Consider the following 24,870-nt stretch of genomic DNA (forward strand, 5'->3'; position numbering starts at 1 on the left):
ACAATCAAAAAATTTCTCTCGATTCAATATTTCGCGACGTAGTTTCGTTGCAACAACAAATTACAACGAAGACTTTTGCACGACGTAAAGCCTGAACGGTATTTGGCACCTGTTTGTCACGCTTTGGTCCCGTGCCAGCGGCTGGAAGGGCTTAACGATGACCTTTCCTGCGTTTTATCTTCTTTTCCCCTGCCGATCGTGGAGTCAATTGACCGAGTTATTCGAAAATTGTGTGACCGGCGCAGCCAAATCACTTTTTATGGTCGGTTTTTTTTAAAGAGAACAGGCCTAGCATGCATCGGAAGTTGCACTCGCCAACATCCATCTTCTGTAACCCATGTGTTGGTTCACAGTCTCTTTTTCGAAGTTTCTTTTGCGAAAAGAAACTGTTTTTATACATAACATTTTTAAATGTCGTTAAATATGTAATTTTTTGATGTTACAATGTTCCATTAACATTAAAAAAGATGAAAAACAAACTCTTCAGATATAGCATAGAATTCCATTTTTTTTATCCTAACAACATGCAAGTTGTTTTTAATATATATATAATATATATATATTTATTATATTATATTATTATATTATATATTATATTATATATATATTCATATAATTCTATACTATTAGTATTATTAATAATTATATTATTATGTTGTATTACTATAATATCGTATCATTAATAATATTATGTAATAATATAATAATAATAATATCATTATTAATAATATATTAAAGTTAATAATATTGTAGTATGACATTATTAATAATAAATAATAATTCAGTTTTGAACGATGAGGTTCAAAACATCTTCGTCACTGAACTATTGGACTCGATACAACTTATCAAAGGGTTTAACAACATGTTCGCCAGATCTTCCTCGTACCCCGTTATAGTAATACAAGTAAAGTGGGTAGCTATTATGACCATTAGTGTACTGTTTGCAAACTACGTTGCTTAGGGCACTGTCAACCTCGCCTTAGATATCAAAGCGTTGCCGATAATTTCCAGATAAACGTCATAAAGATGTGTTAACAGTACAGAAAACTAATTTCTAATTTAATTAATCTGCCTATAACACAGAACCAAAATAGAGTAGAAACAAAAATAGAGTTGCGATGTATCAGCGTAATTATAATTTCGAAAACTTTCGAAAAGTGATTCTCGAGCTTACACAGGTTATCGAATCAAAGAATCAGGTCTTACTTACTTAATGAATATTGAAATATGACTATCCTAGTTTTTGACAATTAATCCAAATTTTCATATATTTAATTAGAGCTCATAGAAAAACTAACTAAAAAAAAATGTGGAAAAATTTCTCAATTAAAATTACAAATAATTCGAAACATGCTAGATCATATTTTCGTTAAAAAGGTCCGTCGTTTGAGTGTCAAAAACCATTCCGAACTCGCATTGTACCCACTAGTAGAAGACGCAACGACTTTCGGGAGAACCCAATGCATCGGCACGATGGTAATGCGTCATAGAGCTTAGAAAATAAGATGGACGACGAGTATATATGAAGGAGACGAGGGACAACAGATGAAGAGGAGCTGTAACGAGACAAACAGGGAGAGATGAAGCCACGCGAATCGAAGTGGCTCAATTTGGTTGATTGAATTGGCCTCGGATTACGTATAGAGGAGTGAGTTATCGAGTCGCTTTCACAACCACACCCAGAGTACGCGCGTATTAACTCCTTCGCGAGCCCCAGTTTGTTTTAGCAACGGGAGCTTAAACAGTGTTTCGGCTGAAAAGTGTCTTCCCGGCAGCGAATCCTGTTCGCGTAGAAAATGTCCTGTGTAAAGAGCACAGATCGGTGATCCCGTCTTGCTGACGGTTTATTAAAAACTCCGGCCAGGCGGGGTCCGCGCTCGGAGATTCTTCGTGTCACGTGAGATTAGAGTAATATGATCCTGCGTACGGTCAGCTATTCCATCAGGTGGCAGCTGGGATGTCCTGCGCGCACCAGCGAGCAAGGATCGCGCGCCGCGGATGCTAGAAAAGGTGCCGTTTCTCAAGTTTCCTGCATTTTATAAATTCTCGATGAGGCCGCGTTCAAGTTTAACGCGTTCCGAGAGCTATGTGGGTCATCTCTGATCTATGGGTTTGAGGGCTTGAGGAAGATTGATATTAGGTATCGGCCCAAGGAAATTATGAAGTCGGGAATCGATGTAACAGGTACGCGAATCGAGCTGGATTTATCGGCCGCGTTATACGCGTGGGTCTTCGATGTTCGACGTTTTTATTGATCACTGTCCAATCGAGGCGAAGTGTTTGTTATCGGAATAGCCAGCTATTTTAATCGCGGCGAATTATCAACATGACACGAAAAAAAATGAAATCTCTAGCTGTCCTCAGCGAATTGAATATTGAATATCCTTAATTGATCGAGCCACGTAATCATTTTTTTTAGCGCGATGGTCGATCTAACCAGTTAGCTTTTTTTGAACTAATTCAGTAAGAAGGATATATACTTTGATATTCTTGATGAAATTATATATTTTATAGAAGCGTTCTTTTTTTAAACAATAGAAGAAACTCGAACATATACAGTAAAATTGCAGCAACTTACGTACTTTTCAAAGTGTGATTTCACAGCTGATTTTAGTAAATGAAAGAATTATTTTCAATCTTTGATTAATGCGTTGCAGTTTGATCCTTATGATAAAAATGTTTATTCAAACCGGTTGCGGCTCCAACGATCATGCAAGTGACTCACAACCATACGTCGTTGATCTCCGACAGTATCTTATCGCATGTAACCCGAAATAGATCTTCTTTTGTTTTCTAACTGTGACGCGTGAATTGAACAATAATTTGCGTTCTATTTTTATCGAACCAAGAACGCATCGATTCGACCAATTGAAGAAATGGAAGAAACGTAGAAAGTTCCATGTTCTTTTCGATTCTATTCGCCGCCAATATTTTTCCCTCGTTCCTGACAGAATAAGGTCGGAGTGGTAATGTTTTCAGCATATTGTACGTTCGCACGGAGAAAACAGAGAGCGCTGATAAAATAAGCATTTGCACGGTTAGAGTTGCACACACCGCTCGTATGCGATAAAAGAAACGCGTCAACACGGATCCGTAAATATTTCTGTTGCAATTTATATAAAATTGCGTTCGGTCAAAGTGGAACAATGTCATCCCTTCGCAACCTTACTTGACAGTATCGGGAATAAAATTAATATCACATGTTTGCTCCACTGTTTTCTGACTGCAAACGATACGGAATTTTAATTCACAGTTGTCTGAAAAGCGGTAATTTGTGGCTAAAAGTGAATTTTTCAATTTTTACATTAAATGAAAATTTGTTCTTCTTTCGAAGTGAGAACTTATCGAGGCTTCAAAATTCGAATTAGTTCCTTGACGTTATAGAGAGAAAATCTTCAAGTTGACACTAAAATTAATTATTTTTATTAACCCTCTAAAATACTCATACATTTTTATAATTGTCAACAACTACATTTTAGTTATTTTATGCATTTCATAAGAATTTTTTGACTCGTGAAGAGAAAATACTAACTTTTTATCAATTTGAACTTTGTGGGAAAAAAAATTGATTAAAAGTGGTACACGTTGAATTTCGTTTATACGAGAGTACACATTATTGTTTACGATGTACACGTAACTTTTAAATGCAATTCCCTGCAATTTCGAATTCTACGTAGATTTATATAAGACGCCGGGGTAATTTGGCGTACTAATTTTGCAGATTAAGAAAATATAATTAAAATTTATCATAAAATCTCGCTTCACGTTACAAATAACAATATAAATTACATTTGCAGTGGCCATATTAAAATCAAACTTTAATTTTTCAACTTGGTACCAGCAACCTAAAAACACCCTAACTACAAAGTCTCAGAAAAATCGGAGAAAATCTTGACTTTTATCCACAGATTACCGCTTCCCAGACGACTGTGCAGTGCCACATTCTATTCTCAAAAATAAGAAAAGACTTTTTGAAACCTGCGAGTCTCGTACCGTCGTCGTACCGTTCTAATAAATTCCCTACATCGTTCGCACATGTTTTCGTTCCATTCTCGGGGAGAAACGGCAGGACTCGGATATAAGAAACCCTAACGCCTTGTATATTTTCCCCCGAATTTCTAAAATTCCATTTTACCCGACAGAGGAGCATCCAGGGTTCAACCATCACCGGTTTCTTTACCACGGCCATTTTTTAGCTCTCACGACGGAATAACATTACACGATCGCCGTTCCCAAGGCAAGGAGGCAGCACAGCTCGCCTCGGATGTTCTTCGTCGAGGTGCTTAGTTTTCGCCGACCATCCTTGATAAATGGGGGAATCCCCCGGAAAAGATCCCCAGCGTGAGATATCCGAGCGACGGATCTGGGTTAGAGTGCCGGTTACCTTTCTCTGTCTCCCTTTTTCCTCCGTCTCTCTCTCTCTCTCTCTCTCTCTCTCCCTTTTTCCTCCGTCTCTCTCTCTCTCTCTCTCTCTCTCTCCCTCTCTCCCTCTCCCTCTCCCTCTCTCTCTCTCTCTCTCTCTCTCTCTCTCTCTCCCTCTCTCCCTCTCCCTCTCCCTCTCTCTCTCTCTCTCTCTCTCTCTCTCTCCTCGGCATCCCCCGGGAAGAATGACTTTTCGCGCCTTTCGCAGACGTTTCTTTTTTCTTCGAGTCGGGTTGCGCAAGGGAACACCATTAACACATTTCCTGCTGAACTTTCAGTTCGCACCGCCGACAATACCCACTGTATTAATTCTGCGCGGACCGCGCTTAACAGGATCTACGGGGAATGATGTATGACATGTCACAAAAAAAATCCAACATGTACATGGTACTGGATAAATCACAATTTTGTTGGAATATTTCAAGTTTGACATAAATGTTCAAAGTTAAAAAAAATGTTCATACCACATTCTAGTTATTCTAGTTGAACGTTACAATCGAATATTTGAATAAAATTATTTTTAAATAATTTACTCGAATGAAGCATAAAATACAATTTTTTTGTAAAATGTTTGAAATAATTCATTATTCGAAATGATCGTCTGTGTTATCGTAATTTCATGCGCACTTAAATCTTTATTTCAAGTATATATATCGTAATTGAAGTGTATTGATTGCACTGTATTCGCTTCGCGCAAAGGTTGCACCGACACGAAGCGTGTGCAGATGTCACAAATATTATTGCGCTCTATGACGACACAAAAGTGTCGATAGTAAACGACACCTGACACCGTATCCTGTACAAGAACATTCATTGTAAAGGTCTGCAGGGACAGGTATTGACGCTGCATACCAGCGCGCGTGTACCAGATTGATTTTTAATTGCATTTTTCACGAAAACTGAGCCACCAACGCAATTCCGCAATTCCTTTTTTTTATATTTTCGTCTTATTTTTGTGGCCGCACCATCTCCGTGACCTCAATTCTACCACGAACATCGGTCTACCCTGCGCATGCAGTGCACCATTAAATTTTTCGTAACACATTCACCGTGGATAACGCAATTTTGCTCTTCCAGCAACTTCGTTACACGCGCCGGATGTTAATAGGTGTTATCACATTTCTCGCATGCTGTGGGAAATATTTGCGAATATGCGGCTAAAATATATGCAGTCAATTTGATGTTACAATTAGATTCGGAGGAAACATGTGAAAAAGAATGCACTGGAGGAAAATCAGATCGTTTTACGAAAGTTTTTAAGGGTTGTGAAATGGCCAGAAGGAAGTTGCCTGATGTTGACGTTGTTAACAAACCAACATCGTTTAAAAACTAAATTTTCGAGTTATCAAAGTACCTTCGTTAAATTAAATTTGCGATGTTATTAAAATGCGTTTATTTGGGAGGGATGTAGCGCGTAATTATGAAAGTTCAAAGGATGTTTAACGACTATGAGTGATAGCACGCAGGTAGAAAATTGTATTAGTAGTAACATTGTTAACATAACAATATTATCAGAAGTAACAAGTTAAATTTCAACTGTCCCGGATAACGTGCACAGCATTCGTGTCTACAATCTCGTCTCGCATTTCTTTTTCAGTTTCCACGAAGGCGTTGGAAGGCGCGAAGAGCCTGGGTGGATTTTTGTATAGCGCCGTGAACAAGGCCGGAAAGACAGTCGTGGAAGCTGGTGTCAAGATCAAGAAGACCGTCGAGGAGAATGTGAGTGACATCTGTTTTTTATTTGCTTCTCCACTGCTTTTCAATCGTGTAATCCACTGAGACGCGCTGGCGCCGAATCAGAACTTGTTAAGGTGTTCCAGAAAATAACCTGTATCTTTAACCTTTTTGTATACATATATATATATTTATTATATTATATTATATTATATTATATTATATTATATTATATTATATATATATATATATATATATAATAGTATATATATAATAGTATATATATGTATAGTATATATTTTTTATTATCAGCAAAATCAGCGAAACAAATAACAAACTGCGATCCACAAAATGAGCGAAATATACGAATGTTAGAGGACGAAAAGTTTTAATAAATATCAACTGGTATAACGAGGTTCAACTTTCCAGTATTTGCTTCATTAAATGAAGTATCCCAACTTCGCAGTATTTGTACCGTTGTAATTAATTGTGTAATTACAGATATTATTCTGCTAACAGTGACAAGTATTTCGCTATAAATATAAGTTGAAGTTGTAATGTTTTAAATTTAGAACGACAATGTACGTCGTTTGTCACGTCGACGTAACATATTTAATTCGTCCTCCGTTGCGGAAGAAGGTATGAAGACATATGGGGCACAATTAAGAGCAATGTTTTCTGGGACACCATAATACAACTAGAGGAGTATTTTTCTTTTTCTCGTCTAATAAAAGTTACGTACGGTGGTGGTAGTAGTAGAAAGTTCTGCGAAGTTGTTACTCCGACGATTTTATTTAATTACCAGGTCCTTCGACGCAGTGTGACGTTCCTTTATAATTTCTTTCCGTCAACATCTTTTTCGTTCCTAGCGAAACGAACTTGAAAGTAGCTCCTCGACGTTTTCTTTTTAACGTCGCTGCATGCTATTCTTTTTTGTGTACAATTTTCATGCTAATATACCTTCACGTAGTCAAACAGTTTCCAAGTAATTAATATTCGTTGTAGACACAGAATTGTTATAAGCGGTACAAATACATGACAATGCGTAATTGATAGTTGTAGAGAAGCGTAGGTGTAAAAATTGCATGTTAAAAACTGCCAGGTGATACTCAACTGATAAGCAACAAATCGAAAACAAATGTAACGTCTCTTGGCAATAATTATCCGAAAATACGCGACCAAGCTGCCAGCAGTTTTCCTCGAAATATAAAACCTTTCCGCGATTGGGTGGGAATTGAAACGATTTCAAAAATCGAACACGATGCGGTTAATAAACCGCAGTTTATATAATAAATATATATAATAAATAATATATATATAATAATAATATATATATATATATATAATAATAATAATATATATAATAATAATAATATATATAATAATAATAATATATATAATAAATAAATGTGGTTTATATATAAACCACAATTAAAACGGTCATCGCAGAAAGAACGTTCGCTTTTTTTTTGTACCCGAGAAATGTTCGTTTCCGAGGCGAAACGTAATCCCATATTGTTGTGCGATACGCGGCGTGCGGCTTCCACGAATTCAGCAACGATTTAGTTTCGCGGGTTTTTCGAGCTAAGTTGAGATTCTCCGATAATTATACTGATGCTGCGGCATTATTACGGTTTCGAAGACAAAATGTAAATCGAGACTAACCGATTGGCTTCTTTCTCGCGGACGGACTTTCCGTGAACCATTCTTGGTCTCCTTGCGGAATGGCAAACGCGAACGGAAGCAAAAAGAAATTTTCGGTGGGATGGGAGATAATCTTGGCGAACCTGCCTCTCGAGAAATATCGAGATGATAAGGAGTCGTCGGAACGGTCTTCTCCATTTTTCTTTTTTGCTCCGATCATTGTCAACATCCTTTACTGAGTCCTAAAGGATCCATTAGCGCCGGTCTGTGTCGTAGCGCCAAGATATCTCCGGATGATTAATCCGAGGCTAACGAGCCAACTAAAGCACGATAGTATCACAATGTCAGGACTGTAGATGGAACCGGCCACGCATCGATTCGGTGTTACGCGCCGCGCGATGTAAATGAGATTAAGTTCATGTGCGAATCATATTTGTTTGTTAATTGCCGTGACATTTATTTAAATTAATATCGATTGTAATGGTAATTTCGATCGATCGCGACGAATTTAAATTTTGTTTGCATCGGACACGCATTCGCGGGCATAACGAAGAATTCAAGACAGCAGCATAATGTGGACGGAATTTGATATTCGGGGAAATTCTAAACCTCAATAATTCCTGATTGCCGAATCCGCGCGCCTCGGGCGTGTATACCTCCCATTTATGCCGGAATTTCGCTGGCGTGGAAGGTTTATTTGAACACTTCTTCGTCAGCTGAACAACTGAGGGAATTAATTATATTATTATTGTAATTAGAAATATAATTAATTCGTTAACCGTATAGAATAACGATTAGCTCTTTGAACTCGGAGATGTTCTAACTCTAGAACTTAGACTTTTCTTCTATCCAAGAACATCTTCTATCCTTTTCGATTTTTCTTCTCTTCTTGCATATGAAATTGGACACTCATTTGCAACACTTGAATTTTTAATAGTTTATTGACCCCTTTCTATTTGTCAACATAAGTAACATTGTCGCCCCGAGGTTGCGGGGGCGACTCAGAATAAAATCTTAATAATTAACATATTATTTATTATTTTCAAAATATAATAAAACGCGTATTATGTATTATATACACCATTTTTATTATATATTGTACATTATAGGTCGTATGACAAAACAGGGCGTCTGTTTCACTTTGTCTCGATTGTTCTACGCCTCCTGACTTCATGCAACATCTCACTCGCTTGTGGTCGCATAAATAATACACATACACCTACAGAAAGCATAGGCACACGCGTCTGATGTGCTTCTAACCGCAGGAGGCGTTGTTTGTTTTTATTCGACCGAATTCGTTTCGTGAAAATTCGGTATATCGGATAAATTGGGGCCAATAGGAAAGGATTATTTCTTCCAATAAGCGCCGGACAATAGTTCGCAACAATTAATGTTTGCAAACACTAACTTCGACGGAGGCAACTGCGGTAGTAGAATAGACGACGACTAAATCCTTTACGAAGATGAACAATTTTAAGCCGATTTCCTCGAAAACGGAGCCCCGGATAAAAAAGTATTACACCAAATTTTTGTCTCATTTTTCACGTAGAATCACCCCTTGCTCGGTTGTGCTAAAAATCCTGACCCACCCTGCACAACCTCAATGTTTTAATACATATTATTTACACGTTTGCAGCAAATTAAAAATTCTGTGGTTTCGCCGCGACACCAGGGAGTCGTTCTAGAGTTAAATACAAACAGATTTGTTATCGGGAAAATTGTTCCAAATTACAGTATGGTAAATTTTATTGGCGCCTCAGAGTTGACATTCGGCTGGAAACGGTTAAAGCAATAATTACAAACGAGGAGAGAGCATTTACACTGCTTAACACGAGCATAAGCGCGAAAAATGAATGAAATACGAAGGAAGTAAACGACCAAAATTCGGCCGCTAATTTCGTGAATCGTGATTTTCACGCGTTTAAACGCAGGATTATTGGTATTTAGTCGCGTTTGCCAGCGGAAGAGAGAGAGAGAGAGAGAGAGAGAGAGAGAGAGAGAGAGAGAAATGATCGAGGATTCCGGTAGCGAGTAGGAATACCATTTTCGACGAGCATAATGCGCTCGTCGCGCGATATTTTCTATGGGACTGAAATCATGGCGCCCCGCCTAAGCGACGCTTTTCATCGGCCGATATCCGAAAGATTTTTCGCGCGACACGCATTCTCGATCCCTGCCATTCGTCGATTATTGCATCCCGATCGTCGCGTGTCAATGTACCTTTCCATTCAACGCGGCGTTCCATAGAAAATCTCTGCTCCGTGCAAAAAAGAGCCTGGGGGTTGTTAAACTACCGTTCTTCCGGCTGTATTTCAGCAACGTGTTTGCGAGTCAATAACCAACGGAACAATGTAAATAATGAGATAGAAATACATCCATCTGTTATTGCCTTTATCCGGTCGGCAGAACATGGTGTTTTCAGATATTTTCGCGGAAATTGGAAACGGAACACCCATCGTACGAGTACGTCAGCCTCGAAACCGCAGTAAATCGATTCTATATTTAACAAAGGATCATTAGTTACTCGAAAACGGTGAATCGCGCGGAATTTATTTACGTTAATATCAAATTACAGCCCGGTACCACTTCTCCGGGCACAGTTTCGCGAATTTAAACGAAGGTTAATTTCGTGCCGTGTGTGGAGTGATCCGAAACGATACCGTTGTTTTAATTGATTTCACGAATGCCCGTTAACGACTATATTGAACTCGGCGGTTTACGGGTGTCGGCGAGCAGAGTGCCATTATTTTCTTTTTGTTTCGAAGATTCGTGATTCTGTATTCCACGTTTTCGATATCGGCGAAGGAATTAGGGGTGGGGAGCGGCGCCTTTGTCTATTGCGAATTGAAATGCCCCCGGAAATCTCCGATGCATCGAAGATTACGATCAGTAATATAGGCCAAAAATTCCCTCGCGCGGAGCGCGACGCGAAACGTCAAAAGCTTCTCAGCAATTTATTCATTTCGTTTTCCGATACGCCGCTCTCGCGACACTGAATCGTATCGGAACGATCGCCCGGCGCAATTTATATTTTTCTTTGGAAACCTGAACCCTTTGTTTTCGTACGTACGGTCCTATTGTACCCATCATGCGCAGGAGTCTTTTGTACGATGACGGATTTGTAAACGGAACAGTTTCACGGCGAAGTTGAAAAGTCTTATACAGAGTTCAATTTTTCCTGGCTTCGAAGAAAATGTGTAAACGTTGGTTTGTTTACTGTTACGTAAAAGCATTCGTTGCTAAAAAGTTCGATTTAATGAATGTTCGGACATTTGCTTAAATATTTTGCCTATTTATGTCTTGCTTATTTTCGTGTTTTCTTTTTTATAAATTAGAATGCATTGAGGACAGATCAACACTTTAACTTCTACGTCGTCCATGTGCTGGTGACCGGGATTATTTATTGAAAATTCAGTTTTTGGCTTATCTATTATATCTCCCTAATTTTATTATACAGGGTTCCCCGGAAAGAATCATCCGATTTCAAAAATTTATATTTTAAAAAATTACACGCAGAAAATTATAATTCAAACACGAATATAACGGGAAAATGTGCGAGTTTTACTTTTTACTCCATTGGCACTTGGAGGTTCGGAATTTTCTTAACACGGGACTATCAAACCGTTAGATTGGTCGCAGTTCATCCGATAATATGGTTCTACACAGTTGGCCTCCGAGATCACCCGACCTAATCCCATGCGACTTCTTCCTTTGGGGATTTGTGAAGGATCTTGTCTTTGTACCACCTTTACCTACAAGTGTAAATGAACTGAAAAAACGCATTTGTGATGCTGTACAAACAATTACCAGAGATACGTTACACCGTGTTTGGCAAGAACTTTCATATCGTAATGATATCATACGTGTAACGAAAGGAAGTCATATCGAACACTTGTAAACAAAAACTCACACATTTTCCCGTTATATTCGTGTTTGAATTATAATTTTCTGTGTGTAATTTTTTAAAATATAAATTTTTGAAATCGGATGATTCTTTCCGGGGAACCCTGTATAATTATAATTTGTTTAAATACATAGATTTTATTCAATTTTTGCGGATCTTTGCACGGCGGACAAAGCGTTAATATTATTCTACGTAAAACGGGATAGGCCGAGGAAAAAAATTCTGCTTCCGTTCGGAGGCAACGATTTGCATAAACACGTGCAGTCTGGCCGTAACACAGCTGCCAGAAACAAGGTCTGGGTACAAACAAGTTATTAATGAACCCGCTGGGAATCGATTTGCAGGTACCACCGTTGAATGCCCGAAATCCGTGGCAAATTTGGTCGTTTCCTGAAATCCCAGAGATTTTTAACGCGATGCTTTTCCTCTGGAGTCGAGCAATTCTTCCGCCGTGATCGCGAGCGACATGCGCCGCGTGTGCACACGACGTGCAATTTCTCAAGAGAATCCACTATTTCCGCGTTTAATGCGGCCGCGTTACAGCCGACAGTCGGGTTATACCCTCGGGAACTTTGATTGCGAGTCACTTGTCTTACCAGTATTTTGACGCTGTTACTTTATAAGCAAGCTACGAGCGGTCTCCTGCTGCTACAGCGTGGCGTGGCGCCAAGAAATCGAGTTTCTGAAAACAATGGCTTACCGCTTCTGATTCGGGACGCCTCGAGACGTGGCCAACTAGTTTCATGATTATCGTATTATAGCGTGTAATTTTATTTTCATATATTTATGTGCGATACTCGACGACGCGCAGCTTTACGAAGAACGCAGCTTTACATTCGGATTAGAATGATTAGACTGTAAAATAAATAAGAGTGAAATCTCTGAAATAACAGCTGAAATTTTTCTTATAAAGTGATCTAAAATTATGAATATTCAATTTACAATTTACAATTTAAATATTCATTTCTATAAATAAAAAAATCTAATAAATAAAATAATAAATATAAAAAATAAATCTAATAAATATTCATTTCTTATTCATATTCAAATATAGCAAGCATAGACGGATTTTGACGAAAACCATGTGAAAGATAAATCCATGACATTTTATATAGAATCTGATATCTCGATCAAAAAGCGATTTTTAATTCCTCGATATTTTTTAAACTTTTGGAGTTATACACGGCTGGAAATTTCGAAGCTGTCTATTTTTCCCGCAAAATTGAAATGCAGACAATGTAACAGCTATCAATCCCGAGCAGGCGGCATTTTGTACGTGGAACTTTGAAATCCGATTTAAAAAATCTCGTACATGTTAAATCGTTTTAAACAATGTCTTTCGCAGTCAAATTTAATACGACTTTCACGACATAAAATTCACAATTGCCAACATTTTCGCGCTGCTTCGTTTTGTCGATTTCGGAAAATCTATCCAATGAAGCAACTGTCTCTAACAAATACCTGCACGATCGCAAGAAAAGGTAATTTCTCGATCGCCAACCCCAGCAAATTAAGGAGCACAGTTTTGTCCGTGCATTTGCCGGAACTGCGATCGCCGAATCCGGACTAAAGCCGTTTCCAAATAGCCGGTGCACGAGCCCGTCAAATCAGCCGTTGACCTGCGGCCGCCGGGTGAAAAACCCGTGGCCTCCAGTTTCCCCCTCGTTAATTTTCCCGTCCACTCCAGATTAATTCCGCACGTGTGTAACGGATCCGACAGCAGCGGGCGAGCGAGGCGGCTCTTGAAAATTAACCGTCTCGACGCGAGACAAGTTGTTCAAGCGGGTCGCGTTAACCCGGCGTACGTTGTCGCCGATTCATTCTAGTCGCCGGGTCGAGCGCGTGGAAGGTGTCAACGCGACGTCGATCGGAATTAGATTTTCGTCGATCGCACAGCTGGCGAACTCGCGTCAGCCGCCTCGGCCGATTCGGAAATGTATTACGTTTCGACGTTAGGAGGCGGCGCGCTGGCGGTGGCGTCGCGACGACGAGCTTGCATAATGAACTTAGGGGCGTCGGGGGAGGAATCGAACGGGTGGCACGCGAAGAAAAATTTATCGGAAAATGGGAATTCCGGGAAACGCGGGGCACCCGGCTAAATTAGAGCAGCGCGCGGTCGGATGGCAGAAATTCCCCGCTTCGACACCCTTCCTCTAAACATCGGCGAGCCGTAGGCGGTACTTGAAAATATCAGGTTCGCGGGGTGTTGTGTGTCGCTCTGTCTGCTCGCGATAGACGCTTGACACGCAACGTGGATAGGTTAATGCACTGTTCGAGTGTCGGGAACCGGCTCCCGGAACTCGTGTTTCGGATACGCGAAGCACGCCGAGAATTGTTTAACTCGCTTCCGATCCGATAATCCGGAACACACCCGAACTCTCCGGCATCTCTCGTCGATCCTCGCCGTTACCCAGCCGGGGACAGCGACTGCCTCTCGTCACTCGGAAATCGATACTTTTACAGCACCGTCGAAAACTTTCGGCTGCCGAATCGACGGCGACGTAAGAGCGACGCGGGTTTATAGCGGACTCGGAAAGATGAAGCAGCGTTTTATGAGATGTTTACCGTTTTATGGGCGGATTCGATGATTGCGATCAGAGTGCGATTCTCGGTTCACATATTTTTCCCAATCGTACAGTATTATGTGGTTTCCTCGTATAAAAATAATATCAAGATTTTATTACTGTATATACCCACAGATTTGTAGCCAAAAGCTTTCGCTACGCCATGACCTCCTAAAACTGAACAGACGATATTGCTCCGTTCGTTTTGCTCAGCTTAAAATGATATGTATTCCTAAGTTTATAGTGTTGCATGTGTAATGAACAGACTGCTGATTTATAGTGTAATTGAGTAATTAAGATAACTGGACTGCCAGTTACTGCCAGTTATTGTTTTAGTAGATATTGCATATTTCCAAATTTATAAGAGCAAGTAAATTTACGTTGAGACATTGCAAACTTGATGAGTTAATTACATGAATTTTTAATATAACAATCTGGTTAGGTCAGCATTGAAATAATGAAAAGATTAAAGGAATTGAAAAATATCAATGAGTTATTTATTAATCTATTGAAATGATTGAAAAGAGAATGCTATGTAGTTTCTGCAATCGATGCAGAAAATAGAAACTACATAGCGAGTTCATTCTCTTGAAATAATAAATTATTATATAAATATATTTATATTACATATATAAATTATTATATAATAATTGAAATAATAAAAAGATTGAAGGAATTGTAAAATATCAATGCGTTATTATTAATCTATTGAAATGATTGAAAAGAGAATGCTATGTAGTTTCTGCAATCGATGCAGAAAATAGAAACTACATAGCGAGTTCATTCTCTTGAAATAATAAATTATTATATAAATATATTTATATTACATATATAAATTATTATATAATAATTGAAATAATAAAAAGATTGAAGGAATTGTAAAATATCAATGCGTTATTATTAATCTATTGAAATGATTGAAAAGAGAATGCTATGTAGTTTCTGCAATCGATGCAGAAAATGGAAACTACATAGCGAGTTCATTCTCTTGAAATAATAAATTATTATATAAATATATTTATATTATATATATAAATTATTATATAATAATTGAAATAATAAAAAGATTGAAGGAATTGAAAAATATCAATGCGTTATTATTAATCTATTGAAATGATTGAAAAGAGAATGCTATGTAGTTTCTGCAATCGATGCAGAAAATGGAAACTACATAGCGAGTTCATTCTCTTGAAATAATAAATTATTATATAAATATATTTATATTAGATATATAAATTATTATATAATAATTGAAATAATAAAAAGATTAAAGGAATTGAAAAATATCAATGCGTTATTATTAATCTATTGAAATGATTAAAAAGAGAATGAACTCGCTGTGTAGTTTCTATTTTCTGCAATCGATGCAGACAATTCTTATATAGCATAACGATCCGCAATCTAGTAATGAGTTAATGAAAAATTTACACTGAATTTGTCGATGGAACAACGGATGGGCTACACGACGAAACTGCCAGACCCGTCTTTTCGATACGATCAGAGCAAGCTAAAGGTACGAAAGACCTTCAGACCCTCCCTTTCATCGCGCTCTGACCGTTTTCCCTGGAGAGGGGGTGCTAGACAAAGCTCATTGATAATGAAAACTTTCTCATGGCCGACTCGGTTCTTCGCGCGAGACTACTTGACCCGAGTTATATTACCTGGCGCCCTAGTGTTTATTTCAGCCTACATAGGTTCGAACAGGCTAATTTGCAAAGTCCTATTTCCAACGCAGAAGCACGACTGAGATTGTGATTTAAATATTATAATCCATTGTAGCTTTCTACGGGACTTATGTTCCACGTCTTTGTTCGACGACGTATCTGCGCCCAATCTGGAAACAGGATTGCGATTTTTCTGGTTCCGACGGAGGTGCCTTTTATGTGAATATTTATCAATTGTTGGACAGTTTCTAAAATATATTGGAAGACAATTTTAATAATTGCAAGCAAAGAAATGTGTTAGTCACCGGATCTCGAAAAATCTCGCGATTTTTCTGGTTCTGGAACCCCAGTTCCCCGTCCCGGTCTCGTTCGAAATCGTCGCTTGCGAGATCGCGCCCAATTTCGAGGAACAGTCGAAGCACAGGGCTGGAAGCTAATGTAGTTAAATCGACCGTGAAATATTCTTACGCAAACACGACGGAATATAGGACAGATGTAAATTATGGGAAGGAAAATTACCAAAATGAAGGAGAGAGAGAACAGGTTCGTGTTTTCGAGTGACGACTCGTGGAAATTCTGGAGTACTAGTTGCCAAAAGAAGTTCAGGAATTGGATTCATGAACTTCAGCAGCACGCCATAGAACTATTCTTTTTAATCTCACCTTTAAGTGTGCTCAAGGTATACATTTCTTGTGTCATATCGAACCTCTGTCTCTGGGTTTGTCCTCCTTCTGGACAAGCTATGAAAATTTTTGAAGAATCTTGACATTTTATAACTGGACTGCGAATTTTATGCATTTATGACAAAATTGAATTTTGACAGTACCACGCGTTCATTTGAAAACTTTAAATCCCAATATCTCAAAAACCACACATTTTTGGGAAAAATATCACTCGACATTTTTGTTACATTGAGTAACGAAGTTTCCCGATTTTAAGGGGGAAATACAATTGTTTTATTTATTTTTTGTTGTTGATCACTTTGAAGGTTATTCGGAGAGTATATTTGTATTTACAGATTTTTATTATATGCGAGAAAAGAATGAACCTTTTTTATGAAACATTTTTTAATCCGATTTTATTTTACAAGGATATTTAAATTGAGTAATTTTTGTGTATAACATTTTCCCCCCAAAAGCATTGTTTTCGAAATATCTAAATTTAAAATTTTCAAGTAAACACCCTGTATAAAAGTGATTAAATGCAATGGATGAATATTACAATATAATATTTATGTTGTATGAAGATCTGCAGTCTATTATAGAAAATATTGGCTTCTGTAGTATGCATCAACGTCGCAGTCAAAATCATCTGAATATTTCAGTCTTTTGAAGCAGTGATTACCTGTTCTCGTTTTGTCCGTGTGAATATTTATGCTGTCTTATTTCGTGAAATTTTAAAGAAACTCTAAATTAAAAACTTTTATTAGTTGTCTGGTCTGCACTCGGGCAATTAAATCGCACCTCACAATTTCCATAAAGAAAAGCACATAAAGTTGATTTCTCAATGAATCTCGCATGTTTTGAAAGCAGAAATAACGAGTGATACGTAAATTGGTACAATTTAAAAAAAAATGGCAAATCTGAAAACTTTCCATCACTCTTTTAGTTAGATATAATATAATAAATAATTATAATATAATAAAATACACACACATACAATACACATACACAATACAATAAAATACATTTTCGAGATCCGGTGACTAACACATTTCTTTGCTTGCAATTATTAAAATTGTCTTCCAATATATTTTAGAAACTGTCCAACAATTGATAAATATTCACATAAAAGGCACCTCCGTCGATTTCGATAATTTTTTGATATCTTCCCAAAGTTGGCGTTCCCGATAGTGTAGTTAGAGATTTAGTTGGAGGTTGCTATATATTAAAAAATTAATATTAACAATAATTTATTCTAAAGTATATTTCTTATAATTTTGTAATGTAATACGCACTGTGTGTTCGTTACTACAAAATAACATTTCTCAAATTTCTTGTTTTAACGACGCAGTATAACGAGTTGAAATATCACGAAGGATATTCTCGGAAGTATTTTTACGCATGGTCAAAGAGAGAGAGAGGGAATATTATTTTAATTTTTTAACCAATATTTGGTGGAATTTATATCTGAAAAACATTTCAAAATAATGGCGGCTAGACATGTAATAACCGTAATGGCGAATGCGAATGGACGGAAACAAAAACCTTTATTCCGAATTGCCTATGTTTGGATGTGTTGTTACTAGACAAAAGGAACAATCATGACAAAAAACTGAGTACTATAATATCTGTATAATCCCGCAATGCTCTCTTGCAAATAGCCCTATAGGCGATTTTTATGTTTCGTACAGCATAAGCTGCGAGACTTTTTATTTCGAAACGCACCCCTCAGGAGATATAACGAGAGTGCTGATAATTATGGCACTTTTAAAATGAAAAAGCTTTGCTCCATATAATCTGTATTAATAAAATCCTAAGCTAGATTCTATTCGAACAGAGTAATTTTTTAAAACGTTAGACCATTTCTTATTTCATTTTAAATCTTTGCTTTTTAATTAATATCTACGGAAGTTCTACGATATTGGAAAGAGTTCAATTTTCGACTCTATTACTACAGTTTTGCAAAAGCGTTGCTTCTAAAGCAGAGACACAGCAGTTAGGCGAACACGATAATCAATAGACCAGTCTCGCCTTCCAGCGCATCGTAAGCATGAAAGAAGCTAACCCCCCGAGCCTGGTGACGCGTCTCACGTGACATTATTCTCTATTTGCGAGAAAAAAAAAGGAAGTCTCCGTCGTCGGCGAATTCCCGATGAAAGGCGCCGGCACGTTCGCGTTTCACGTCCGACCGGGTGACAAGTGTCGCCCCTAATAACGCGCGACGCTCTGTACGCGCATCATATTAACCCGCAACTTGTCCGTCGACGGTGCCATCGTCGTGACGTTCCTTCCATGACACACGAACAACGACCCGGCGAAATCTATCAGACCAGCAGCTAATGGCTGCCGGGTTCAGGAGGACGATGATCCGGCATCGTCGGCGGTCTCCTTCTTCCGGTCGATCTGCGATTCCTGCCGGGCTAGTATCGAATTCCGTGAATTATTACAGCGAACCTCGATAAATCCTGGCGTAATCCAAACGGTGCGGACCGACGACGAATGTAGTTGCAATCAGAGCGAACAGCCGACGTTAAGTAGCACGCATTACTGTCGTGCCAGGAGCATCCTAGTTTACCCCTTTTAGTGTCGATCAAAAGAGTCGCGAGTTCCTCACCGAACTATACTAAAATTCTGTTTGACGCAGTTTGGTAAAGTTGCGAAGAGAAATTACAAAAATTTTCTAAAACAACATCTAGAAAGGAAGAAGAAAGGAAGAAGGAATGCGAAATGAAACTGTTATTTATTTAAATGATTTGGTTCATAAAGTTCAACCAACAAAGATACATCGTTGTTCGACGATAAAAGGATCAAAGGGGCACGCGTGTACACCGCCGGCGAAAAACCCGCTGCCCGAGGCTTGTAGAGAGTCTCTCGTTAATTTAACGGACTTAAATTATTACGCGGATAATTGTGTTCGCAATCATTTGTTCAACGGCAGCTCTTTGACGCGAAACTTATGCAAAATAAATGAAAACGAACGCATCTGGGGAAACGCGGCGACTACTGTTAATTACACGTCTACCACCGTGTTTTGATAATCTACTGTGTCTTTCTGTGACACGCTGCCGGGATTTCATCGCAAATTCGATTATTCGCTTCTCATTTTTTCTTAATTATTTCGTCACTTGACGGCACCATGCTCGACACGTTCGCTACCAGCGAAGCACTAGCGTACCTAATTATATTTATTGTATTTATTATACTAAATACATCGTATCCATTTATAAGAAATGTTGTCGTACAGAAGATGTAGATTCTCTAAATATCATGCTACGTGTTACAATTTTAAATAATTACGTTCGCAAGATCGTTTTGATATTTTTTAAGTGAAATACAAACTCGTGGTCGTCGCACGTTAGTGACGCTGGTAGCGAACGCGTTAACTAGGCGTTGTGTAAAATTAGACTTTTTACTACCACAATAACGACACGATCATAAATTCTACTTTCTCGAATTAGAAACACTTTTTACGGTATCCAAGTCAACAATCAGGCGTTCTAATTACTCGCAAACGGTCCAAGTAGATCTGCGCGAATGAAAAATACGATTGTGGAAGAAATACAGTGCACTTGTGCAGATTTCACTTCGCGCGAACACCTAACGAACAAATAGGTCTGGTGTCATTATCTTGATCTGGAATAATAATTGTTATTATTTTATCGCTGTAACGAAACCCCAGATATCGTGTGCCACATTTAAGAGTCTCGGCTGCTTGGATTACGTACAATTTCTATGCATTTTAAACTCGTATTTGTAGTTACGCAAGTTTAATCTTAACCCCTTGCGTGGAAACGAGGAGTTCCCGCCCACAAACATTTGATGTACTAAAATACAGACGGATAGATCCACATTTATTTAAATATGTTAAATAAAAACAGAAATACTTTAGTTTTATTTTAGGATAACTCCTCGCGTAGAGCGACCTACATTAAATCGAAAACAAATCGTGAGACAAAGGGCTAACCGAAACAATGGCGCGTTCAGTTTAAAAATAGATTCGCCAAATTATTATTCACAGTTCAATTGTAACTCCTCGCGTAGAACTGTGCTAAATTAAATTGAAAACAAATCGCGAGACAAAGGGCCAACCGAAACAATGGCGCGTCCAGTTTAAAAATAGATTCGCCAAATTATTATTCACGGTTCAATTGTAATTATTATTATTCACAGTTACTTTATACCGAATTGAAAAATGCGAATCGCTGTTGTTTTAAGATCACGACAAAAACGCCCCGAGAATTGTCAACATTGCCAGCTGTTCACGCTCGACGCTGAAACTTTTCCCCAGTGCCAAACATTCTCACTCGGGTTTTCCGGCGATTACAGATCGGAAAAATCAAGGAATCGCGTGATCTCGTTAGCCGCGGTCGCTCGCGACGATAAGTCGGCCCGCGCACGGAACGCCGTTTTGTAATCGCGTGTAGAAATCGTGTCGAACCGCACGCGACCGATCGGTGTCGTCAAAATTGGACAGTTTCGACGTGCCCGCGGGACGTTAATTAAAATCCATTCAGCGGCCTAAAATGAACGGCCACGCCTGGTTGGCCGCCGGAGACGCGCTCCAGGTCTGTCAAATGTAAAACAATGATAACCCGGATAACTTGGACTGTCGCGACTTCGGCTGTCGGATCGTTAATTGGCGCTGTAATACGACGATAATGAACGGGAATATCGTCGAACAAGTGGATAGCTACTGATCAAATCTGTCCGCGCCTCGTGCAGTAGTTTAACCGGTGTATAGTCAGCCAGCTACTCGATGCACTCCGAGGCAAAACAAATACAGTATTGCCGCGTTGGCTGTGCGGGATTTTGCTTTGTCGGCTGACCACAGCTGACCCCACCGATTCTCGAAACTGGCTTCCGAGCAAGATAAATAAACGCAGGTAATCGAGCCCTTACGGAACCAACACAACGAAACTCGTTATTTCGCTTTTTTCCCAAAGGTCGCTCCTATAATTTGAACGCAATTTCGCAGGTGTTCCATTTAAACGCTTCGCTCCCATATAGATCGCAACATCGATACCGTATAATAACGAGGCTTATGCTATTTTGTCGCAGGGGTTACTGCGACGGTTTATATAAAATAATCCGAGAGAGTTTTTGGTTTTTATATAACGAGAACTTTAATATAACTTGTAACAAAAGGCGATGAGGTACAGTGTGTAGAAGGTAAAGGTAAACGAGTGACGGAAATATGGACACGTTGAGAGTCGGAGGAAAACTTGCTAACTGACTTCTCTCGGTCGAGAGGTCCTCGTATTTATTGGTAAGGGAAAGTCCTTGAAATTGGTAAGGGAAAGTCCTTGGGAAGGGCGAAGGCCTTTCCCGAAGATTTTCCGACCGGGGTGATCCGGGACCTATGGTCCGAAGCTGTGTCCCAACGTTTTTATTGTTTTATTGCGGGGTGTACGCCTTGCGTCGGGTTGAAAACCCGAAAAAGGCATATGCACACCCCGCTTTTGAAGGACGTGTCTTTTTATGTCTGGTCCGCCACACTATTAACTTTGTTTAGCACATTTTTGATTCCAGTTTTTATAGTACAGTCTCAAGAAAATTTCTGTACCGATCACTACAATTACTAAATATCTAATTTTTCAATAATCGTGTCGCTAATCAATATTCGCGACACATCACATAATCCGCTTCGCTCCCATGAACCTGTTATGTCGCGACACCGATATTGCACGTATAAGGTCACAAACGAGATATCTCGCGACGTAATGCCGCTTATGCGATACCACGGACGTGTTATCCTGCTTGCTTCTGTGATGTGTCAATGGAACCAAACATACATGTTTACTCGTCTGACATAACGTGAATTGATTACTGATAAATAAGATATTTCATTGTAGAAATCGGTACAGTAATTTGCTTGAGACTGTAGTATAAAAAATGGAATGTAAAATGTGCTAAACAAAGTGAATAGTATAAGCCTCGTTATTATATTCTTAACATTTCTTCTATTTGTACGTCGAGTAACTCGAAACAAAAATTTGTAATATAATTGTTTCTTATTCATTGTATAGCACTTGCGTGTAACAAAATAGTCGAGCTTTATTTTATAGCAGCGACAAATTATTCGCTATTTTAAGCTGCAAGATGCATTTTTTAATTGGATTACACACAAGGCCAGTTTCCAGGCCAAGAATACACGACCAGTTTCCAGTTTAGAATTACTATATTATACTAGAAGCGATAGAAAGTATGGTACAAAATCTATGGAGTAGAATTTTTCCGACATTGGTTTAGCTTTCGAGGGAATTAAATTTAGAAATTCGTTAGACTCGAGTTTCCGAAAAGCGTGAAAAAATTGTAAAAAAGTAATTGTAAAAAATTGTGACCGTTCTGTGCGCGTAATATTAAATAGGAGTCGGCTAACCCGTTTGTGCATATCTTTCTGTTTCCTCTTTTTGCAAATGCCAAAGCACGTACGAATTTTCAAGCACGATTATTTTTCATACCTTCGCAAAGCATACGAATTTCGGGCAAATTTCGCCGTGCACCATTGTATCAGTACCTATAGCCGATGAGCTGAAGTTTATAGGTGATTCAAGAAGACAGTTGGGATAGTACAATTTGTCGTGAAAGTGACATTTCGAAGTAGATCACGCCGCCTTTAGTGTTCACTTTATGACATCCGCAGAGCAAATACTATCTGCGAAGATAGGTGTCTGTTATCTCTACTCCATTTGCTCTTCTCTTGAGTGGCTTGAACGTGGGATTAAAAAATGTTGTGTGAAACACGGTGAAATAGCGAAAAAGGTGTCGCGAATGAGAACTAAAACTATACTAACAACAAACTTCGTATAGTAGTGCAAGTTAATTCCTTTTTATTACTGAAGCTAGCTATAGTATCTTAATGTCTAAAGTTTGCCGCATCCAAAATTAATTGTAGTTGATTGTCGAAATGTTGAATCTATTCTCGCTGGGCGTGCTATTAAAATTTGATTATTTGATTACATGTATGTTTATTAAGATAGATATAACATTAATATCACGTGAAATAGCATTGCATACGTTAACATGTGGCATCACAATTAGGATACACGTTACGTTAAAATATTAGCAACTATTTAATAATATAAACATCGTTCTGTTATTAATAATAGAGTGTCAAACCTATAAAGCAAAGGTTGAGTAAAAAACGTGCATCATCTTGAATGGCAAAATAACTGATTCATTAAATATCCGTCATAATATCCTAGTAGAGAGCTTTGTTTAACGATTTCAAAAACTAACAACTAAACATATTTTCATCCAACGCGAGAATCTGAATTTATTTAATTCAAGATAGTCCGCATAAAGATCCTCTAATTGACACAACAAGAAAACTCGCGACGAAGATTCCAAATATTCAAAACACATTGAAATTTACGAATATATTTTCACTAAAATTGCAATTTAAACAGCAAGTTTTTACGCACGCCCAGTACACTCGTAACAAAAAAATATTGCCGTTTCTTCGTGACGGGTATGCTCGACAAAAAACTGGTTAACTACAATGTTCAATTGCCACTATCCCCGTCGAAGTAAATTTTCTGCAGAAATCGGCCAAAAATCCGGGATCCGCGATGGTTGTCCGTGCACGGTAGAACTGGTCTGATACATTCAGCTGGCAACTTGCACGGTACTAGTGCACCTATGCACGTGCATGGCGACATCCTCGCGGTCTCACGAGCACATGCAGCAGGAACACCCAATGTAACCGTGGTGTGGGTGCACGGTGTACGTGTGCCTCGCGACGAAACTACGTTGCGTGCATACACAAGCAAAGAATAGAGGCAGTTGGTATTGATCCGAGCGGCAGCCTCTTCATTCGCGACCACCCGACTACACGAACGCGGGCCAACTCGCACATCGTCGAATATTCTCTGGTTTGTGCTTCGACTTCGCCAGGGAAAGAAGAGTGAGGAAAGAAGCGAGAGAGAGAAAGAGCCGAAAGAAATGGCAATAACACCCACACTACAATCCAGACCGACACACTGATGACACAGCTCTTTCTCTCTTTTCTATCCCGGCAGACCCAGTCTCCCGTCCCTCGTCCCTTTTCCATCTTCGTTTGACTATCTCCCTCCCATTTGTTTGCCAGCTACAATTTCCTTGCTCCCTTTCTGTCTTTCTCTCTTGGTCTCACGCTCTCACTTCGTTTTTATTTCTCGCTCTCGCTTGGTCTCTCGTTCTATCTTGGCCACCCCTTAGGTCTCTCGCTCTCTTGCTCCCTTTCTGTCTTTCTCTCTTGGTCTCACGCTCTCACTTCATTTTTTTATTTCTCACTCTCGCTTGGTCTCTCGCTCTCTTTTGGTCTCTCGCTCCCTTTGGTCTCTCGTTCTATCTTG

The 24,870-nt window shown here is 38.8% G+C and overlaps 1 protein-coding gene across 3 annotated transcripts in view; it reads left to right on the forward strand.

Annotated features, from left to right (window-relative positions):
- Sap47 (Synapse-associated protein 47kD) overlaps positions 1-24,870 on the forward strand; it is a 155,997-nt gene that overhangs the window by 28,166 nt on the left and 102,961 nt on the right. For all 3 annotated transcript variants that reach the window (XM_076519821.1, XM_076519823.1, XM_076519822.1), the window contains exon 4: positions 6,020-6,141. In XM_076519821.1, the coding sequence (XP_076375936.1) occupies positions 6,020-6,141 (122 nt within the window). The remainder of the gene's footprint in view (positions 1-6,019; positions 6,142-24,870) is intronic.

The sequence above is a fragment of the Megalopta genalis genome, chromosome 3 (assembly GCF_051020955.1).
Source record: "Megalopta genalis isolate 19385.01 chromosome 3, iyMegGena1_principal, whole genome shotgun sequence".
NCBI lineage: Eukaryota > Metazoa > Arthropoda > Insecta > Hymenoptera > Halictidae > Megalopta > Megalopta genalis.